Raw genomic sequence first — 23327 nt, forward strand, 5'->3', positions numbered from 1 at the left:
TGACCTGCAGAGAGCTGGGACCAAAGTAACAAAGGTCACCATCAGTAACACACTACAACGGCAGGGAATCAAATCCCGCAGTGCCAGACGTGTTCCGCTGCTGAAGCCAGTGCATGTCCAGGCCCGTCTGAAGTTTGCCAGAGAGCACATGGATGATACAGCAGAGGATTGGGAGAATGTCATGTGGTCAGATGAAACCAAAGTAGAACTTTTTGGTATAAACTCAACTCGTCGTGTTTGGAGGAAGAAGAATACTGAGTTGCATCCCAAGAACACCATACCTACTGTGAAGCATGGGGGTGGAAACATCATGCTATGGGGCTGTTTTTCTGCCAAGGGGACAGGACGACTGATCCGTGTTAAGGACAGAATGAATGGGGCCATGTATCGTGAGATTCTGAGCCAAAACCTCCTTCCATCAGTGAGAACTTTGAAGATGAAACGAGGCTGGGTCTTCCAACATGACAATGATCCAAAACACACCGCCCGGGCAACAAAGGAGTGGCTCCGTAAGAAGCATTTGAAAGTCCTGGAGTGGCCTAGCCAGTCTCCAGACCTCAACCCCATAGAAAATCTGTGGCGGGAGTTGAAAGTCCGTGTTGCTCAGCGACAGCCCCAAAACATCACTGCTCTCGAGAAGATCTGCATGGAGGAATGGGCCAAAATACCAGCTACTGTGTGTGCAAACCTGGTAAAGACCTATAGTAAACGTTTGACCTCTGTTATTGCCCACAAAGGTTATGTTACAAAGTATTGAGTTGTATTTTTGTTATTGACCAAATACTTATTTTCCACCCTGATTTACGAATAAATTCTTTACAAATCCTACCATGTGGATTCATGGATTTTTTTTTCACATTCTGTCTCTCACAGTTGAAGTGTACCTCTGGTGCAAATTACTGACCTCTGTCATCATTTTAGGTGGGGGAACTTGCACAATCGGTGGCTGACTAAATACTTTTTTGCCCCACTGTATACTCTGTGTTCTCTGCTGTTTAAATGTGGAAATCTCTGCTTTAACCCATCCACCTTCCACTCGGTGAAAACAGTCCACTGAGACTAAGGTGTTTCGCTCCATATAAGCCACAGTGATCACAAGGAACAGAGACGATTTGCTCCTGCGCCCCCCTGCAGATGTGGCAGATGTGTGTGCCCTGATGTTGGGACGAGAATGGGGCAGATAACATTCTCACTTAGCTGTGACTCAGTAAAAGTGATTCCACTCTGCCCGACACACAGCCTGAAGAGCAGCACTGGCCCACAGAGCACCTTCATCCTCTCCACCATCTCCCCCTGATCATATTTATTAGGGGTGGGTTTTAATAATCGATTCATCGATTAAAATCGATTCTGGCTTGGATAACGTGATATCGATTCATTAAAATCCTGAATCGATTTTTTTATATAAATGTATTTTGCCCAAAATTCCAGAATCTCAGGTGAAATGTCACAAAATTTTGACAACCACCAAACATTTAAAACAGTAAATGAGAGCAGGTACACGGCTTCTGCACAAAGACGTAAACACAAAGCGCGGACCGCAGATCAGAATCAGTGAGATGTCGCCTTTCTCACCCGCACGGACACAGTCGGGGCTGAAAGCCGACAGCTCGCTGATTCTGATGTTTCAGATTTAAACTTTTTAAAATTATACAAAATGCAAAACGCTTAGCCGTGTCTCTAATAAAACCTCTGTAACTTCAGAGGTAATGTTCATAAATTGATTAATGGTTTTCTTTCGTTTTTGATCTACTGCAGAATATTTTTATAAAATCCCAGGCCAGGAAAATCATCTTCATGTTTTTCTGTGTTTTATCTTCAGTAATTTGACACAAAGGCATCTGCTGTGACGCTCACACCTTTGGTAAAGTCTGGAAAGTGTCAGCTTCCTTTTTATAGATGCAACAATATGTAAATGTACTGATCTGAATTCTAATATTTCTGACTGTCTGAGGCAAGATTTCCCAGATTCAAATCGAATTGAATCGAATCGAATTGAATCAAATCGTGGATCGAATCGATTCAGGAACTTGTGAATCGGAATCGAATCAATTCTAGTAATCAGTGACGATACCCAGCCCTAATATTTACTGTCAGTCTGTATAAATCCACTGATTCAGGCGAGAGCAGGTTACTACCTCTGTGATGAGTGGATCAGTCAGTGTAAGGTGATGCAGTGTAGCCATGACGTGACCACACAGTCAGTGAGATGTGTGGGTGTGTGTCCCCCTGTCTGTGTGTGTGTGTGTGTGTGTGTGTGTGTGTGTGTGTGTGTGTGTGTGTGTGTGTGTGTGTGTGTGTGTGTGGGTGTCCCTGTCTGTGTGTGAGAGTGTGTGTGTCTGTGTGTGTGTGTCCATCCTGCCTTACACACTCATTTATATTCCTCCAGCTGTCTCGGTTGCTGCTCGCTGTTTTCAGAGGTGATGGGCTCTGGTGTCATAAACAGTCTGATAAATAAAGTCTTTAACAACATGAGCATTGCGGAAATCATTCTCACATGTGTGTGTGACCGAAAACAAACACAGAGGGAAGGTTAGAGAGCGAGTGCACGAGGAGACTGTGAAAGAGAGAGAGATTGTCCCCTGCCACCTTTAACCTCGCTCACCCCGTCCATCTTCATCGAAACGCCAGCAAAACTTTCTCTGAGCTGCCTGTCAACACAAGGACCGGGGTCACACAGACACACATAAAGTGATAGACACACACACTCACACTGTGTCAGCAGCTCTCGTGGGGCTCGTTAAGCTGCTGAGTGTTGCAAGTGATTTTGGCACAGATCACGTGGAAACGAGTGTTTTGTGCAGACCTGTCAGGCAGCTGGGGCTCGTGTCACTGCTGTTTCTGATGTGCTGATGACTTTATGAAGACAGCTCTGTGGTTTATCCTGATCATTTCCATCAGTGAGGTTTGAGTCTTTCAGGTGTTCCTTCATTGTGTCACCTGAGCTTTTTCTGAAACACTCTGCCATACTAACATTTACTGTTATCATAATGTTCTTTTAATATTCTGATCATTTCAGCTTTGTGTAACTTCATAAATTAGACCGACGTGTCCTCATAGGAGTTTGGAAGTTTCTTTGCATGCTTACATTAATTACATTTTAAGGACACATGCAAATAAGAATGTCCCCGGAGTTTTGCTGACTGTAAATGGAGCTGTTATAAGTGGTACAGCGAGGAGTCGTGTAGTATTTGAAGAAAGATTTGATCCATGATTAATGTCACATCATTGCACTGTGGAAGGAACTCACCTGACAGCCAATGATTAGTTTTCTATTTTTTTGCCTTCCTGAGCATCAGAACCAGAGCATAGCAAGACTCTACCAACAAAATGTAAGCAGCATATTTTATAGGAATAAATATCAGATATACCGTGTTTCTACACTGTAAATGGACCTTTTGATCACATCATGGGTCACTGAGCAGGTTCAGTGCTTTTCCTAAAAATGCCCAAATCCCGTATCACGCCAAACAGACAAACTAGACTCTTGAAAACTAAAAGCACTATTCTAGTGCTTTTATTCTAAAAGCACTAGAATAAAATAAAAATGATCAAATTAGAATGAACGACTGCAGAGAGCGCTTTGGTCCCTGTTAGTTCAGTCATTACGGGCTTTGATGGATGTGTTTCTGGAGACAGACATCCTGCACAGATTTTCCTGCCTCTGACACGTGCCCTGCATACAATCATCGCAATGCACTCTGTCCTCTCACACCTGGACAACAACAACACCTACGCCAGAATGCTGTTTATAGACTTCAGTTCAGCATTCAATACAATCCACCCCTCACAACTCATCAGGAAACTGACAGACCTGGGTATCAGTTCCCTCATCTGCAAATGGTTACTGGACTTCCTGACCAACCGCCCCCAACATGTCCGGCTGGATAACCGCTGCTCATCTACCATCACAATGAACACCGGTGTACCACAAGGCTGTGTGATGAGCCCTTTCCTCTACTCCCTCTTCACCCACGACTGCAGACCTGCTGATGGTTCCAACACCATCATTAAGTTTGCAGATGACACCACGGTGATTGGCCTCATCAGTGACAACGATGAGGCCGCCTACAGGGAGGAGGTGGATCGTCTGGCTGAGTGGTGCGACAGAAACAACCTGCTGCTTAACACCGAGAAGACCAAGGAGCTCATCGTGGACTACAGGAGGAATGCTGACCCACATCCACCCATCCACATTAAGGGGACGGCTGTGGAGCGTGTGAGCAGCTTCAAGTTCCTGGGAGTCCACATCTCCGAGGATCTCACCTGGACGACCAACTGCTCCAAGCTGGTCAAGAAGGCTCACCAGCGCCTCTTCTTCTTGAGGACTCTGAGGAAGAACCACCTGTCCTCAGACATCCTGGTGAACTTCTATCGCTGCACCATCGAGAGCATCCTGACCAACTGTATAACAGTCTGGTACGGGAACTGCTCTGCCTCGGACCGGAAGGCGTTGCAGAGGGTCGTGAAAACTGCCCAGCGCATCGCCGGAGCACCACTTCCTGCCATAAAAGACATCTACAGGAAGCGGTGTCTGAAAAGGGCTGGGAAAATCATCAAAGACCCCAGTCACCCATCACATGGACTCTTCACCCTCCTGCCCTCTGGGAGGCGCCACAGGAGCCTCTGGACTAAGACCACCAGGTACCGGAACAGCTTCTTCCCCACAGCTGTCAGACTCCTGAACTCTGCCTCCTGACATCTGACCCACGTTAAACTCATGGACTGAACATACACACACCCACAATGGACAACTGTACCCTCAAACACAATAATAACATGGACTGAACCACCACTCACAACCACTAGCACTTTATATAGCCTCTGTAGAAACTATCTACACCCTCACTTATCTTAACTGCACTACTGTATAGCTCTGTGTAAATAATCATTCTGTACATTCGATAATCTTTAATCCTACAACTGTTTACAACTTGCATAGTTCCCATTTCTGTATAGCTGTATATCCCAGATTCTGTAAAGTTATTTATTTCATTTCATATTCTGTATAGTTTTTCATATTTATATCCTGTTCATATCCTGTACATAGCTTGTACTCACTACAGCCTGTACATACTTATAGTTATAGAATATTCACAACATACTTCATACCGTGTACATTATAACATACCATAATAGACCCATTTCTGTAATATACTCACATATCTATATTATTGCTAATATATATTGTAATATATCTATATCACTAAAGCACTTCTGGATGGATGCAAACTGCATTTCGTTGCCCTGTACCTGTGCATGTGCAATGACAATAAAGTTGAATTCTATTCTATTCTAAAAACGATGAATGTAGTAAAAGCTGAACTCAAGTAAGAAAATTCACCCAGGAAACTGAATTTAAAACCAAAGGTCAAATGAAATAAGAGTAAAACTAGAGAAAAACAGATAAAGTGGAATAGCTGGTCGCATGTTACGGACGGCAAGGTCAGCTGGTCGCAGCAGCGAGCTGAGCCTGTGTGCGCACTGACTTTTCTCCCTGCTCTTTCACCAGATTAACGAGCGGCGCTTCAACAACAGCAGCAACACTACGTCCTGCGTCTTCATGGTCAACAAGCCGTACGCGCTCACCTGCTCCTTGGTGGCCTTCTACATCCCTCTGGTCCTCATGGTGCTGGCCTACCAGAGGATCTACATCACAGCCCGGGCGCACGCCCTGCAGATCAGTATGCTGCAGCGGGCCGGAGGAGCTGGTACCAGTGCCGCCGGGACTTCTGGTGGGGTTGGCGCCAGTGCACCGGATTCTGCCGACCATCAGCGCAACCACCGCATGCGAACAGAAACTAAGGCGGCAAAGACGCTGTGCATCATCATGGGCTGCTTCTGCCTGTGCTGGGCGCCGTTCTTCGTTACCAATGTTGTGGACCCCTTTATAGACTACACCGTGCCCGAACAGCTGTGGGCTGCCTGCCTGTGGCTGGGCTACATCAACTCCATGCTGAACCCCATCCTCTACGCGTTCCTCAACAAGTCCTTCCGCCGTGCCTTCCTCATCATCCTGTGTTGCGGGAGGCAGAGGTACCGCAGACCGTCCATCCTCGGCTCCGGCGCTCCGTGCACGGCCACGCAGATAAACGGCTCCACGCACGTGCTCAAGTAAGTCCTGTCCCACCCAGAGACCGAAGGTGTGCAGTCATACTCAGCCCACCCATTTACAGTCATACAGCACAGTGTTTATTGGTCTGCACACAGACAAGCTTGACCTGGATGCTGTGGGTGTGGGTGCTGTTGCCCCTTTTTTCTCTAAATGTTGGGAAAACATTCAAAACTAATTGAACATTTAGGAAAACGTGCACGACATCTGGTGCACGCAGGCATTTTAAAGTTTCAATGTAGCTTGTTGGTATTAGAGCACATGTAGCGCAGGGTTTTACAGTCACCCCAGACTTTAGTGTATTACTGCAGTATTTCTGTTTATTGGTATTTCAGTAGTAATCTTTCATCACGCCTGGGTTGAATTGAGAAAACTGTGTTTCCATGTGTGTTAGAGACGACCTTATCTCTGTAAGTACCCTCTCCTGTCCCTGCACACTCAAACGCTGCCTTGGCTTCTGACTTGTCCACCTAATTCAGTGTGTGAAGGTAGAAACGTGTTTAACAGCAATAAGGACACGTGTGTTGAATATGTTATTTTTTCAGTGTGTTTTAATAGAAGGATCTTATCTGTGCTTGGGAAAGACAAATGATGCAGTGCAGTCCTGTTTCTGCTGGAAGGGTCAAATCATCAAGCAGAGGCTGTTTATGTGACTGAAATATGAGTCATGTATGTTTAAGAAAAAGACAGGAAGTTGTTACATCTGCAACACCTTTCATCGCCGCCTATTACACAGAAACATGTAGCCATAGGTGGACATCATGTCTTCATACAGGACACAGGTTCATACAGATTCTGTCCCTCTGTTCCCTTCGTTATCCTCAGCCCAGGTGTTCTTAGCTCCTCACACTCCTTTTAATCCTGCCTACCTCCTATTTAAGGTACTGTGCAGTGGTTCAGGAGTATACAGGAGTATTTCAGGTGCTATGCAGTATTTCAGGTACTATGCAGTATTTCGGTAGTATTTCAAGAGTATTTCAGGTACTATGCAGTATTTCAGTAGTATTTCAAGAGTATTTCAGGTACTATGCAGTGTTTCAGGAGTATTTGTCACGGTCTGGAGGGCAGACCGTGGGGATGTGGGGAAAGGAGGACCCAAAACGCAGACTCTGCGATGCAAACAGTGCTCTTTATTTACAGTGGAAAGCTGTAAACACAATAACTCCCCGTTGCTCCCTCGAACCCCATGTGCGTGCTTCCCTCCGACGTCTGTGCTCGTGCTCGTGCTCCCCGCTGTTGTGTTACTGCACACCCTGTGCGTGCTGCCCTTCTGGTCCCTCGTTTCACCTGCAGGACAATACAGAAGCAGCCGTTAAACACTGAACCCGCGCGCACACACACACACACGATCCACACTTCCTAATGCTACACACTGACTTGGAGTCTTAGCTTAATGATCCCGCGCCGGTGGGAGCTCCAACTCTCTCCTAAGTAGCTCCCCCGACGAGCCCTGATCACCAACAGGTGTGGCATGAACTTCAGGTGTGGCCAGTCCTTCCGCAGGGCCACACCCCTCAGGCCTGCAGGTGGCTGAGCTCCATCCTCCAGCCACACCCGCAGACATACACACCCATACCCTGCCTATACATATGAGTGGGACACAGACTAACACAGCACAGTGCAGAAAAACACACACATCACCAAAATAATAATAACAACAATATCAACGGGAGGTGAGTCAAAACTGCTCACGGACCCCGAGTCCTCCAGAGCTGGGTCCGTGACAGTATTTCAGGTACTATGCAGTATTTCAGGAGTATTTCAGGTGCTGTGCAGTGTTTCAGGAGTATTTCAGGTACTATGCAGTGTTTCAGGAGTATTTCAGGTACTGTGCAGTGTTTCAGGAGTATTTTAGGTACTATGCAGTATTTCAGGAGTATTTCAGGTGCTGTGCAGTATTTCAGGAGTATTTCAGGTGCTATGCAGTATTTCAGGAGTATTTCAGGTGCTGTGTAGTATTTCAGGATTATTTTAGGTACTGTGCAGTGTTTCAGGAGTATTTCAGGTACTATGCAGTATTTCGGTAGTATTTCAGGTACTATGCAGTAATTCAGAAGTATTTCAGGTGCTGTGCAGTATTTCAGGAGTATTTCAGGTGCTGTGTGCAGAATGTGAAGCAAACTCCTGCTCAGGCAGACGTTGAGCTCTACACGACTGTGAGCTACGGTTTTTGTGTGGTTTCAGTTTTCTCAACCGTTGCCATACCTGTTCATTCTCTGCAGGACACACACATAGATGTCAGATATTGCTGGAGCCTTCATGTTTGAGTCGCGGGGCGTTTCTGTCTTTCCTGTCAGCTCTGCTGTGTTCCTGCCGCTGTGGAATCAAACTGTTTTCATCCACAAATGTTCAAACTTAACATCAAATTAAATTTAGTCTTCAGAACTGCATGCTAAATTTAATTTTGCACTCATATTAATATTCTATACCTCCATAGCACAGTTTTCCAACAGCGCATGTTATTTGCTTTCGGGAGGAAGAATCCATGGCGTTCCATAATGAACGTCATTAGAAGTTGGATTTCCTGCGTGGTGACTTTTTAAAATATTTGTACTTATCCTGTACTAATATTTGACTGTAATACCAGTGTTATAGGCATGTTATTCACCACAAACACATAATTAAGCCTCCTGGTGTGACACTCCGTGCAGCACCACCTCTGGACTGGAGGACATTCATTAGTCAGTTAGTTTTGCGCTCCCTGGTTAATGATCAGGATCTGTGGGCTCTGTGGAGGCACAACAATGTGTGATCTAATGTACTGTATACCAGCGGTCCCCAACCTTTTTTTGTGCCACGGACCGGTTTATGCCCAACAATATTTTCACGGACTGGCCTTTAAGGTGTCGCGGATAAATACAACAAAATAAAACTAGTACCGGTACCGAAAAAAAGATTTATTCATAACACACGTGAAAAGACCCAGGAAAACCGAGTTAACGATAAAAACGATAACAACATAACGCTGAAAACCAATAAAAACCCTGAAAACCATACATTTCACACCAGAGCCTCAACTCTCGCGGCCCGGTACCAAACGACTCACGGACCGATACTGGTCCGAGGCCTGGGGGTTGGGGACCGCTGCTGTATACTATACTGTATCTGGTGCTTGTGTGACCTCTCAGATTAAAAATATCCACATTTCAGAGTTTGACAGTCACGCTCAAACACCCACAAAGAACCTAAACATACAAATGTGATTCCCAGGATACCAGCTACATCTGCACACACCTGGCAGGTGACAAATAAATGATGCATCGCTCTGTCCATCATTTCTTTTTCTTTTGGATCCCTTTGGGATCCAAGATTGTCCTCCTCATGTCTCTGTGTCGTACTCTGTATGCTCCACACTGCTAAAGAACATTTTCAGCTTATTACCATCACTCTTACCAGAATTACCTGTTGTTGCTGTTCCCACAACTAATATGGCTGATAAGACATGGAGGAAACAGACGCAGCATCCATATTTAATATTTAGCATCATGTTGCAGGTAAACGATCACCTTGTCTGCGATGGTGAGACTCGAATCAGCTTCTGATTCACTGATCGCAGATAAAGCACTTTGGGTGTGAGAGATGATAATCAAGTAACTAACATCAATTTACATAATCAAAGTAGTTTAAAATAAAATCAAAATTAAATGTAAAATAATGAAAAAATTTCAAATTAAAACAGGTTTCTTGGTGCAAAGACAGAAGAGCAGGTGTGTCAGTCCTATCACCTGATCACCTCATTGAGTAATGTAATCAGATTACATTTACAGTGGTTGTCTTTGTGGGACAGTTAAGGTTTTCTATAAAAAACTGGATTCATGTGAAGCTCCTTGCAGGCAATAACACGTGTTTATCAGTGACATCGCACATCACCTCTTATTTGTGGAAATATTAATATAAATAATCATATATGTTCAGTCTGGTTTAGAAATGACATTAAAAAAATAAAGAAGTCCAGCTAAGTGAGATTAACAGATCTCAAAAAGAACCGGACAGACGTCTCCAGTAATCATTGATCCTGAGCCTGACGATGACTGGGCGGAGACTCAACCGTATCTGAAGGGCTGTGGCCCACATCATGAAACACGCCACAGCCTGTTATTCAGACAGGAAGTCAGAAGCCACCGACACTTTGTCTGTGTGTGCCTTTGCTATTCACTCTGTCACTCCTCGTTGGTTTTACTTCCTGTGTTGTTGCTTGGGATCGGATTTTTTCATGTCCTCACATGAGTCTGATTAAAGTTTAGCCTGAGTAATCTTCCTCCTGAACGTCGTGACAGTAAAGGAATATAAACGTAACCTGAGGTACCTATCCACTTCATCAGGCTTCACCACTGCATGCACGGTCAGCAAAACAACCTGCGAGCATGGGGCACAACCCCCATGTCACCTTCCTTCATTGGCTCATGAAGTCGAACAGGCCAAAGCAGTTTTCACAGCTTTGAGGCGTTTTTGTGTTTTGTACTGCGGTGCAGCATTGTGAGGTGACACCGTGCTCAGTGTTTACACAGGAAGTCATTCACTGATTAATCGTTCATGGACAAAACAGGCACGGGGGGAGAATGGAGGCAAAGAACATTTCCATTTTCTGCTCTGTTTCTTTTTCTTTCTGTCTTCAAAAATCTTTTTATGAATAAGTGGATGTTAATGTGAGCAATAAGCTTATTGCTGGTCAGAGGGTATTGTTGTTGCTGGTATTGTTGTGCCGCAACATGCAGGAAGTGAATTCATTTAAATAGTCAGAGCGAAAGTGGCTGGGAGGAACGCGGTTATTAAAATCGCATAAGGCTGTGTTAACATATCGCAGCATCAAATACAACGGAGTGGGTGTACACCTTGTTCATCATCTTCATCATACCCGCCGGGTTTATTTATGTGAAAAGCAGACTGGCGTCACTTCCACCACTGCACTGTTTCACACTCTGTGAGGTTTAAAGCAGTAATTACACCACCGTGGTTTTTATTTCCAGGTGACTTCACACTAATGAAAACACAATTATGTATATTATGTTCCAGATGACAGATCCCCCTGAAGCCTACACTGGCTGGATTTTACAGCAGACCTTTAGCCTGACAGAGCTGGAGGAGGAATCACTGCCAAATGCCAGAGGTGTGTCAGCACGCTCTGAGATGGCTTCTTTGTCTGTAACATTACAGCGAGTGTTCTGGAGCGAGACCCACGGCGGGATTAATACGTGTCTGATTCACACAGGGCGCTGAGTCGAGCTCTCGCTGCGCTCTGACATTATCCACAGGAAGTGACGACACATTCGTCTTCAGCGACTCCTTCCATGCAGAGTCACCCGAGCCTGTGCTGTCACCAGGTCCTTCTTAGTGTGTGTGTGTGTGTGCATAGGTGTCACTTCATCTAACAAATTGGCCATGTGTAGGAAGACGTCATGGAAGCTGCCTTTTGGGGAAATGATGTGTCGATAGATGCGGCGCTCGGCGCTCATTCGCTCTGATTGGAGTTCATTCCGGTTCAACTCAGCGTGCTCTCTGTACCAGAGCTATTCACAGACTGCAGGAAAGTCACGACTCAGTCAGGCAGATAATGACATGGCCCCTTACTGTCCCGTTGTTACTGTACAGTTATGAATTTGACTGAGACGGCTGATAAACGTGGAGGTGAAGGAAGCTGACGCATACGAAGAGACAAAGGAAGTTATGTGACTTCTCGCTCCTGCTACAGGAAATAAATCTAGTGGAAAAAAATCACATGTAGTGGATGAACACAAACATATTAGATTCTATAAATAAGAAGAAGAAAGTTTGGAGCTTCACGCAGGAAGATGAATGTCTCAAAGACAAGCTGGGACTTATAATTTGTTTTGATCTGACGGTAATAATTAGAACCAGCAGAGACATAACCAGGACACAAACACTGAGTCAAGCCGCTCCGTTCACACAGAGCTGCACACAGTTACAGAGGAAACCTGTCGCAGTGACAGCAGCGTGAACACAACCTGTGCTTTGGCTCCTGTTTCACACTGTCTCTTATTCTTTACTGGCCTCTTCATCAGGCTTCACTGCTGCATGCACAGTCAGCAGACTGGTCCAGTTTTCACTTTGACGATAAAATAAGATGATGAATGTATGTGTTATTGTGTAGTGAAGATCAGCTGTTTGTTTGATACACACTCTGATTATGATGAAGCAGCTGAAGGAAAACATGATACACAATACTTATAGTCTATGCACACACACACACACACACACACACACACACACATTAGCCTGCAGAGTGTTTGCAGGTCTCTGGGGTCATATATCTGAAAGTCGTTGGTGCTGAAAGAACAAACTGGATAAATAACTCTTCACAAAGATGAAAACAGAAAAACATTGACTGTGCAGAAGGAAAAAACAGGAAGAAAATAAGTATGAGAAAATTATTTAAACAGAGAGAAACATGAAGAAGGAAGCAGGAAGAAGAACCAAACGGGAGAATGTAAGGAGTTAAAACGAGCCGGTGCGATTTAAGAGGCGAGAAAAATGAGGAAGAGGAGGTGCAGAACAAAGGCTGAGGAAGCGAGAAGAAGAAAGAAAAGAGTAAAGAACATGAGATGGAGGGTAAAAGCATCCTGAGGAAATGAAAGATGAATGGAAATATTTCAGAATTTAATATCCGAATATTTATAATTGTTTTGGATCCGTGACAGCGACCTGAAGTATATTTTACCCTGACTTAATGGAAGATCTCCATCATTAGTGACACGTTGAGTTTGAGTCACAGAGGTGGTTAAACACACAGCAGCTACAAGCAGACCAACGGCGAGGCAGGAAATCCAGATCATGGTGTAAACACGAGCCACTGCCATGAATTATGAATATAACGCCAAGTTAATACAGTTTGTGGGCTTTTTCTGAGGATGGTAACAAAATTTACCTCTGGGTTGGTGCTGTGATGGTGACCAGGGAGTCATTTTAGCTGGATGCTAACAAAGCCTGCCTCGTGGTCCACCCTCATCACAAATACGACCACCTTTGGCTCTAAAAGCTGATTTTAAGAGTTTAAACTGGTGTGTGACGTCAGCTTCAGTCCTCCGTGTACAGTCTCTGGTGCTGATGAGCCTTCGGGTGGTTTTGGTTTCCAGCAGCAGATCCTAGCAGACTCTTCACACACCAAACATCACAAACTAGCCGGTGAGAGGTGGACAATAGAACAGAATAGAATAGAATAGAATAGAATAGAGTAATCCTTTAATTTTCCCACAAGGAGAAATTTGGTTGTATCAGGAGCAAAAACACACATATACAAACAGAACAGGACACAGAACAGAAACACAATTCTTACATATTTACATCATGGACAATAGTTACCAAACCAGAGTACTGTAGGTTATTAAAATTAGAGTACAGATAAGTGGCTAACCCAGGTTGTAGTGTGCAAACAGAGCAGGATACTGAAAGATGTTTAAATAGTTAAGAATATTTAGAATAATTAGAAAAGTACAGATTGTGTATTGTACCTGTGCATTAAAAAGTAGACATGTAACTTCCAATAAGTGAGTGTATATATAAACTGAGAAAAGTAATGTGCAAGTTATAACAGTAGAAGTTGTTACAGCACTGAACATCTATGTTTGTTGGGAGCAGTTTTGATTGTACAGTCTCACAGCTGCAGGGAGGAAGTACCTGCGGAAACACTCTTTCATGCATCTAGGATACAGCAGTGTGTCACTGAAGGAGCTCTGCAGTTCAGCAATATTTACATGCATGGGGTGGGAGACTCTGTCCCTCAGAGAAGTTATTCTGGCCAGAGTCCTTCTGTCTCCCACCACCTGCACTGGCTCCAGGGTGCATCCCAGAACAGAGCTGGCCTTCCTGATGAGTTTATCCAACCTCTTGCTCTCAGCTGTCGATAAACTGCTGCTCCAACATACAACACTGTAAAAAATGACAGATGACACCACAGAGTAATAGAATGTCTTAGAACCGCTCCCTGGACTCTAAAAGACCTTAGCCGCCTCAGCAGGTAGAGTCTGCTCTGACCCTTCCTGTAAAGACCATTAGTGTTGTGACTCCAGTCCTGTTTATTATTCAGGTGAACACCCAGGTGAACACTCTCAATGTCCACTCCCTGGATGTTCACCGGTGCCAGTGTGGTGGGTCTGCGTCTCCGGAAGTCCACCACCAACTCCTTGGTTTTCCCGGTGTTGATCAGCAGGTGGTTCTGCTGGCACCAGTCCACAAAGTCCAGAGTCCACAGTCTGTATTCTGAGACATCCTTACCTGTGATGAGGCCGACTATGGCAGAGGCGTCAGAGAGCTTCTGTAGGTGGCAGCGTGGGGAGTTCATGGAGAAGTCTGCAGTGTAGAGGGTGAAGAGGAACGGTGCCAGCACAGTTCCCTGTGGGGCCCCCGTACTACAGACCAGCGTATCAGAGACACAGCCCTGTGCCCTCACATACTGTGGGCGTCCTGTGAGGTAGTCCAGTATCCACTGGGACGTGTGGTGGTCCACTCCTGATAGCTCCAGCTTGTCCCTTAGAAGTCATGGCTGAGAAGATCTCCATCATACGACCATACGACTTATTGGTCCCAGGAGACCAGACATCTCTTTAATGCTTATTAAAGGATGCTTTTTAAGCCTGTATCACTCCCTCAAACGAACCTCCAAAGCTGTAGAAATGTTCCCGGTAATGACTCCAGGGCCTCGTGCTGATTAATGAATGTTGTATCTGTGTCTGAGAGAACTGTTCTGATATTCACACTTAGAGATGTTTTTTAACGTCATCTTCGGTCTTTCTCTCCACATACAGAATTCCTCTGCAGCTTTTTGTATTTCTGTAAAAACATGAGGCACTCTCCAACGACGCACAGCCGAGGGTAATCTCCCTCTGACAGACGCACAAAACACTGAAACACTGTACTTCAATTAGCAGCTAATTGTCTTTTCAGATGGAGAAAATCAGCGCATTAGCATCTCATATTGGATGGAAAAGTGGCTCATTTCAACACGGCGCCTCATCATATTAAGAGAGGGATTATTGATGTGCTTATTATGTGACTGATGCAGCTGAGCGTGTTACATTGAGACACACCACCTCAGGCTGTCTTCAGCCAAATGTGTCAAAGTTTTCTAAATGAAGACGTGATGAGCGTTATTCAGAGCAGGACGCTGTGGAAGCAGTGACAGATCTGGGAGAAGGGACAAAATCTTCCATGAAAGTTTAATTCTGACTTCATTAAAGAATTCAACGAAATGAAAGAAGGTGAAGACGCTGTACATCTTCACCTTTGGCCTCTGCTTTGTGCGTCTCGTTGCTTAGAATAAAAACTGTCGATCTGAGCACTGCTGCCAAAATGGCCATTTTCTGCCTCATTGGAACTGTTTCTATTAGATTGTGCAGGTAGAACTGTTAGGTCATAATCAGTGTTGGGTAAGTTACTTTAAATTAGTAACTTAGTTACATTACTAGTTACTTCTATCAAAAGTAACTCAGTTACTTCAAGTTACCCGTTACTTTCAAAGTAACTAGTTACTAGGGAAAGTAACTTTGGTTTTACTCTTTTCTCTTGTTAATGTGTTGCTTCCATAACTTTGTCAGTCTTCTAGCTTGCTTACTTGCCACAAGTGCGCTGTGCCACCTACCAATAGAAAGGAAAAGATAATGTGCATATTTCCACGAGAGAAACCCCACGCCTGGACCGTCATTGACTGCTGCCATGATTCTAGCCTACGTCACAGCGTCATGTGCGCCTTTTACATCCAACACAAAAACTGCAGTCGTGGTGCTTTCGATTGTACTCAGAACTTGGAAATTCTGCCTTCTGAATAGGAAGATGTAGGTAACACCAGACTGCAGATGAGCTGCATACAGAGCTGGACTGGGACAGAAAATTGGCCCGGGCATTTTGACTAGAGACCGGCCCACCATTATAGGAAAAATCATAAAGCCTTTGAATGAAAATAAACACTGTTGTGACAGTGATGTACACTGTTTTGATGGTATATATGTATCAATCTATCAATCGTTTGTTGTAAGATTCAGATAATTATTTTTTAAAAGCTAGACATTTTAAATGAGAATAAGAAAGAAAAGTATTTCTTTGTGCCCCCCTCTCCCTGTTAATGCCCTACATGCCCCCCTGGCAAAACTTTGCTAGACCCGCCCCTGCACAGTTACCAGCTGTCAGCTACATAAAAAAGGATCCTGGTGTTATTTGTCTCTCAGAAACAGTTCATAACTTCCCTTCAACTCATTCATGTCACCTAAAAGGTAAACCTGTTTCTCCATCACCTGTTCAGCTCTGGTGATTCAGTAAGGACATCTCCTGGTTTCATCTTCATGTTTCCCTCTCACCAGATAACCAAACCATATCATGACCAGCAGCTTTTTTGCAGCTGTGGCTCCAGCAAACATCAGCTGATACTAGAAAGTAATATTAAATAAATTCTAACAACAGCTGATCAAACGTGCTGCTGTTGTTTAACGCGACATCGGCTGGTTTCCTCTTTCTGGCGCAAAGTGAGCGATAAACAAACAAGAGAGAAAAGCCGATCAGCTGATCACTGATTTTCATGATTGAAGTAGAAACGGGAGAGGGAGGGTGAGAGAATGAAAGAAGAAGAGGCAGCTGTGCAGCAAAGACACAGAATAACTCCAGCTTTGTGCCTTTTTCATTGCAGCTGAATTACGGGACAAACTGTTCCTTTTCACCTCAATAAGAAACGCGTAATATTTTCTCTGAATACCAGACGGGACAGTTGGCAACTCTAATAACTTATGAACAAAATAAAGTTTAACATCGTTAACATCATAGCACCCACCCAGCTGTATAGAAACTCCGTCATGCTAGCTATCACGCAGTACGGAAAAAGTCAGAATAACGAAAATAAACTCCACCTAAACTTGGTTCATATCTGACCCAGAGAGACTGCAGGTCATAACTTCTTACCTGAAGTTCGCCTCGGGTCTCTTTTCCTTCTGCGTCCACTTTCCCTCCTCCACCTGCTGGCCTCCACCACTTGCTAATGTTACTGAATCTGTGGAAGCTCCGCGATAGCCACCACATGAAGTAACGAGTAACGAGCCTATCTAAATCCCAGTAACGACTAACGCGTTCCTGATTTTGGAATAATAACTAGTTACCGTGCTTGTTACCAAAGACCCGAGTGAGGTAGAACTGAGTGGCAAAGACCTAAGTGAGTGGACTTATTCTGGGTGACTTTTACTCACAGCTACTGAATTAACAGCGCAGGCTCTGAGCCCCTTCACTGTGCCATGGTTTTCGTTCATTTGTGTCTTGCTCTGTTTTTCTACAAATATTCTTCAACTTTTCCACCTTTCCTCCATACTTCCTGTTTTGTCTCCATTTCTTTCCACCCTCTTCATATTTTCATCTCTTTCTTTTTGCCATTCTCCTGATGTTCTCCCTGTTTGCTTCTCTCCTACTGACGGCACATTTTCAGTGTGTGTCCCTGTGTTTGGTTACACAATTTACACAGACACTAACCTGAAGCAATACCACACACACTGTCCTGTGTGCGTGTGGCTAGTGTATCTTTCCATGGGCACTCCTGCAGATGATGAAAAGAGATGCAAAATTTGTATTTTTGCATTCTTGTTCCAGTTCCTATATTTGTTTCTGCATCATGTTTCACATCTACATTTTTGCTTGTCTGCGTGTGTGTGTCTGTCTGTCTGTCTGCATGTGTGTAGCTGCATATGTGTGTGTGTGTCTGGATTGCATTGTCTTGCAGATATAAACAAAATCAGAGAAAATCCAAACAGGAAGTGCCTACAAGCTCCGGGATGAATGCTGACAATGCTGTCGGCTGCATTCAGCCCCGGACTCACAGCTGCAGCTACTACTGCACTTGCTCACACTGAGGCTCCGCCTGCACATATGACAGCTTCAGTAACAACCTGTGATAGGCTAAGCTGAGAGGAGTCAGCTGAATTTAAGTCTGATCTAAAGACTCTAAGCTCAGGTAAAGGTGAATAATATAGCATGATTTCAAGCAACTGCAGGCCACTGGTCGTTGTGTCCTTGGGTCTTGGGCAAGACATTTTACCCTACCGCCTGCTGGTGTTGGCCAGAGGGGCCGATGGCGCGATATGGCAGCCTCGCTTCTGTCAGTCTGCCCCAGGGCAGCTGCGGCAACTGTTGCCTCCACCAGTGTGTGTATGTGAGAGTGAATGAATTGTAAAGTGCTTTAGGTGCCTTGAAAAGTGCTATATAAATGCAAACCAATCCATTTTTAAGCAACCGCACGTCAGTGATGTGTGATGAGCTGATGGCTTCAACTGTGGGCACTGCTTAACTATTATAAAAATTCTAATCAATGAAATGTCAGCACAAAGGCAGGACAAGGTGTACCTTGAAGGGGTGGGAGGAGCTTATAGTGGAGAGGCTAGAGGAGGAGGCCCGTATGTGTCCAGTCTCTGGACTGTTGGACTGTGTCTGTCCTTGCCGTGTACATGCCACAGCTTTAAAGCAGCATCATGTATTCAGACCCAGAAACAGCCGGACTCGTGTCCATGTCTGACACCGTTGGACAGTTTTCCGTCTCATCGTCCTGGCTGCCGTCTCTGTGGGACGTTTTTGTGGAGGCTGTTGCATCTGGATCTAAAAACCATCCCTCTTTTCCCTTCAGAGCGTTCTTCTTATCCAACTCTGGAGTGTCTCCAGTGCAGCTCCTATTTTCCAGCCACTCCATGGAATTCCCATTCAGACCACTTGCACCTGCTGACCTGGAATTTCAACCTCAGACTCCAGCTTGTGTTTCCAGCTGGTCCGAATTTTATTTCATTCATCTCTGCAGTCATGGTGGATCTCTGGCTGCGATGCTTTCAGCATCAAGCCCAGAGGAGTCCATCAGGTCATGAGCACGAGCGGCGTTAGCAGCGTGGTTTATTGCCCTCTGTGAGCCCTCTAACCTTGGTGGATTTTAACCCAAGCTGTGTGGCTACATCCAGATAAAATCCTTTCCTGATTGCCAGATCTGGCTCCTTCCCTCATCCTTCAGGTTGAAAGGTTGAAGCTGGTGTTCATTGCATATGCATCGGAGCTTACATTGGAGTGGTTTTCCAGGCAGTGATGTAAAAACAACCACAGTGCTGGAAGGATTGATGAGTGATTGATGATTAGAGACAGCACTGCAGATATTGTCAGATTTTCAGCATTTACCAAAAAGTATTTAAAAAAACATAAAATTCAGCTGATCGAGGCTGACGCTGCAGCTCCCAGAGCAGGTTATAGCCTTCGTGGAAGCACCAACACCCCTAAACCGCACTAATACACAGCTGTTCGGGCATTTACATGTCCCTCGTTTACCTGTGCCACAGGAATCACAGTGATGGATGGTGTTTATAGGAACAGCACTTCCAGTAGTCTGCAGAATCGTTCAGCCCGATGACCAGAAATCCCCCCACAGACTGCACATCTCACATCACAGCTCTTCTCTGAGGTCTCGCTGTGTGTTTTCACCACCACTTTTTTTATTGTGGACATGGTGTGTGTGTGTGTGTGTGTGTGTGTGTGTGTGTGTGTGTGTGTGTGTGTGTGTGTGTGTGTGTGTGTGTGTGTGTGTGACTGACTGACTGACTGACTGACTGACTGACTGACCTCACCTTTCACACTCAAAGTCATCGTGATCAAGCTGCTGTAGAAGTTGTCAGACTGCAGCTGTGCTGATGTGCTGGTATTTTATTTTCTCTGAACGCTCTGCAGAGAAAATGTAAGAATCATTGGGACCATCACACTGCACCCTCCACCACCCCAACCATCCAACACCCCCAATAAGCTAATATAAATGAGAAATACATGGGAACAAGTCAGCGGAGGCAGTGTGGTGTCTGCGTGAGCTTTGTTTATCCTTTCAGTTCTTATTTTCTGAATATGATGCGCACACACACCTGTCCTGACCAATGGCTAGTCTGGGTGTAAACTAACCTTGTTTTTCCCTTTCTCTCTCCCTGCCTTTGTTTACTCCTTTCCTATTTTGTTTCCTTCCCTCTCTCCTTCCTCTGACCTGCTGTTTTTCTGCTCATATTTTCATTTTTTTTACTACATTATGAACATAAATCACATTGTTTTCTCAATTTTATACCATCCTTTCATAATTTCTTCCTTCTGTTTTTTAACTTTGTCTTTTTCTTCTTAATGTCACCCTGTTTCTACTTTCTTGCTCTTTATTCCATTTGTCATCCTTTATCTCTATATTTTCACATGATTTTTTTTCTATTTATGTTATTCCTTTTGTCATTTATTTCCTCTCCTCACCGGCTGCACCTGCCACCTCTGATATTGCTTCGTCATCCTTCCCGTGTGTTTTCCCTCTTCCTCCTCCTCTTCCTCCTCCTGTCTCTCCAGCGGCTGTTCCTCTGCCTCCAAGCTGCTGCTCTGGTTCTGCAACACCAGACCAGTGCCTGTCTAGCTGCTGTCTGTCTCAAGGCTCTATCAAGTGAGTCTGCTTTCTCGCGCACGCACGCACGCACACACACACACACACACACACACACACACACACACACACACACACACACACGTCAACATCTGATCTGAGATCACTGAGACTCATCGATTTCCCACTGTGTCGATCACGATAAACAATGATGCTGAAACTCATGCATGAACTTTTCAAAACAGACAGAAGTTATATGTGTGATAAAGCTTTAGTCATACTTTCCTTTCATAACTCAGCATGTGTGTATTCAAATTTCTAAAAGCGTGAACATTTTTTAACATCAGGCGTGGGTGAAGGTTGAACTCTAGAGGACGGTGAGGTTAAAGCGTGACCTTTTACAGCTGCGCACCCAGAATATCAATAACAATAATCAAAGAAGGGAGAGATTTATTCACCAACGCAGACTTTTAATTTCCTATTTGATTTACTTTTTGCACTTTACGCCCTCCAACCCGCAGGGTCAGCCTGGATCTGGTATGAAAATACAACCAGCACCATCTTTAAAGGCCATCAGGTGTATTTTGAACACCACTTGGACTCAAATGGGCGTAACTGTGATGTATTTCTTAGATCTTTTACAGTTGAAAAAGTTTGAATATTTGAAAGTGTGAGTGCCAGAGACTCAGAGATGATTCACTCTGGCTCAGTCGTGGGAGCAGTCAGATTATTACAGCATTTATTATCCAGGTATTTCATTTTGAACATACATGTGTGGACTGCCGACTGCACGTGTAGATGTGTAGATCCAAAGTAACTGAGGCCCTGCTGGAATCATCCCTCTTAAAGGTCACTGTGCAGCTTTTTACTGTGTGCAGCTTCAGAGCAGTGAAATCTTTCTCTGCGTGTAGGTTTAGAAAGTCTGCAAACTAACCTGAGCAGTCGCAATATATTAGTCAGGCGTAGTTTTCCTTCATGCTTTGCTAACCTGCTCTCACAGATGATTTGACTCACAGCTGGACTCCAAACAGCTGGAATTATAATTCTAGTTATTTTGTGTAGGAAACTTAAATCACCTGCAGGTGTGTGAAAGGCTTATGTGTTTTATTGCGCACCATTTCCTCATGCAAATGTGCACACAGATATTTTATCTGAGTGAAATAAATCAGTACTGCTAAAAAATCCCAATTCACTAGCTGGGCCCACGTCCTCATTTTAGGATTGACAGCGTTTTAGCACGTAAAGGTGAATGCTTGGACATGAATTGAGCTGCGGTTTGGGGAAGGCCTCGAAGGGGACTGGCGACGGCTCCCGGGCCAGGCTGATCCCCGTGTACTAAATAGAAGTGAAGAAGTTAAAGAACTGAGAACAAGGAGGGAGGGAGAGTGGGGCACGTAAACGAGAATGAACAGTTGCAGAACTGGGGGGAACCTATATAGGTGGCAACCAGAAGGAGTGTGTTTGGAGGCGCGGTCCCGCTCCTGAAATTCAGATACATAATCTCCAATAGATTCTCATTTCTTTGTCCTAACAGTAGAAAATATTCATCACCAACAATAAAAGTAAAGCTCAGGTAAACAGAGCTCTGCTGTGGTGCACGACTTCAGTGTACAACCAGGGGTCTGTGTTTTAGCTAAATGCTGTTGCACAAGCTGGGTCTGGAGACATCCTCATAGCTGTGTGTGTGTGTGTGTGTGTGTGTGTGTGTGTGTGTGTGTGTGTGTGTGTGTGTGTGTGTGTGTGTGTACATGCAGATGTAGGAGTGTGTTTTATCTCTGCGCCTCTTTTGGTTTATCTTCTCTTCTCGCCCCTCACTCTAACACAGCCTCAGTATTTGGATTTCTATTTTGAATGTAGCTGTGTATTCAATGCCCTTTGTTTTTTTTGTCCTTCCTTATCTCTGTGTGTGTGTGTGCGTGTGTGTGTGTGTGTGTGGCTGCTAATCTTCCCTGCCTGTTGATGTGCTCCGGGCCGATTGTCTTCGATCGGTTTGGTCTTAAAAAAGCTCCAAACAGCAGCGCCGCTTTTTATCTGTTAGTTAAAAATCGTCCTCTTGTTGCAGCAGACTGTTTGAAAGGCTACTCCTTCCATGAATGCCTCTGGAGATGGTTTCCCTGAAATATTTCTGAATGGCTCTTTGCCGGCTTGATCATTACTTTACCCTGTGAGAAGGATGAAGAGTGGTGATGAGTGTGAGGATAAGTGATGTGATGATAAGAATGGCAGTGAGGGGGGCTTTTCATTCCCAGCCAGCTCCGACAAAAGAGTTCTTGCTGCAGCGATAACAGTGTAATCGACTGAAGAATCGTGTGTGCGTGTGGTTCCTGTTTTAAAGCTGAGCGTCATTGGTATGAGAAGAAGAAAATTAACAAAACTCCAAATAAAATTCCCAGGCAGGCTGATATTAACAAAAACTAATAATCTAATAAACATCAATATTTAAGAACTGATATTAAGATTTTACTGACAGCCCTTGAAGGGCTCGTCTTAAGTATGAGCCCCTTGATACTCCTCATGTGTGGCTCTGCTGGCCTTTCCCACCTCCTCTTAAACCCGACTAAACCCCAGAAAACCTCCGCACAGTCACATCTCCGTCTGCACAGCTCATCTGCAGCCCATCTGAGTTTCCCAGTGAGGGAGACGGACCCTCAGACTGCAGCTCAGAGTGAAAATATTGTTCTGTTTTCACTGTGAGATAAAAGTGGTTTTAGTTTCTGGTGATAAAACTGCAGCTCTGTGATATTTAACATTTTCTGTATGCCACCAATATGTTTTTCCTTGATTCTGGTGATTTTTAACCCTCGAAAAACATATCAATGTCCAAAACATACAGGAATGGTGCATGATGAGAGTCAGAGGGGGAGG

General features: G+C 44.6%; 1 protein-coding gene across 3 annotated transcripts in view; it reads left to right on the forward strand.

The window, feature by feature from the left end:
• Positions 1-23327, forward strand: part of htr4 (5-hydroxytryptamine receptor 4) — a 166750-nt gene that overhangs the window by 117586 nt on the left and 25837 nt on the right. For 2 of the 3 annotated variants that reach the window (XM_085471884.1, XM_085471875.1), the window contains exon 6: positions 5513-6114. In XM_085471884.1, the coding sequence (XP_085328010.1) occupies positions 5513-6114 (602 nt within the window). Of the gene's footprint in view, positions 1-5512; positions 6119-23327 lie in introns of those variants that run through there. The other variant, XM_085471894.1, reaches the window with a different exon arrangement.

The sequence above is a fragment of the Copadichromis virginalis genome, linkage group LG2, assembly GCF_057382275.1.
Source record: "Copadichromis virginalis isolate Kocher_CV1m ecotype Utaka linkage group LG2, C_Virginalis_male_GT1.1, whole genome shotgun sequence".
In the NCBI taxonomy this organism is placed as follows: domain Eukaryota; kingdom Metazoa; phylum Chordata; class Actinopteri; order Cichliformes; family Cichlidae; genus Copadichromis; species Copadichromis virginalis.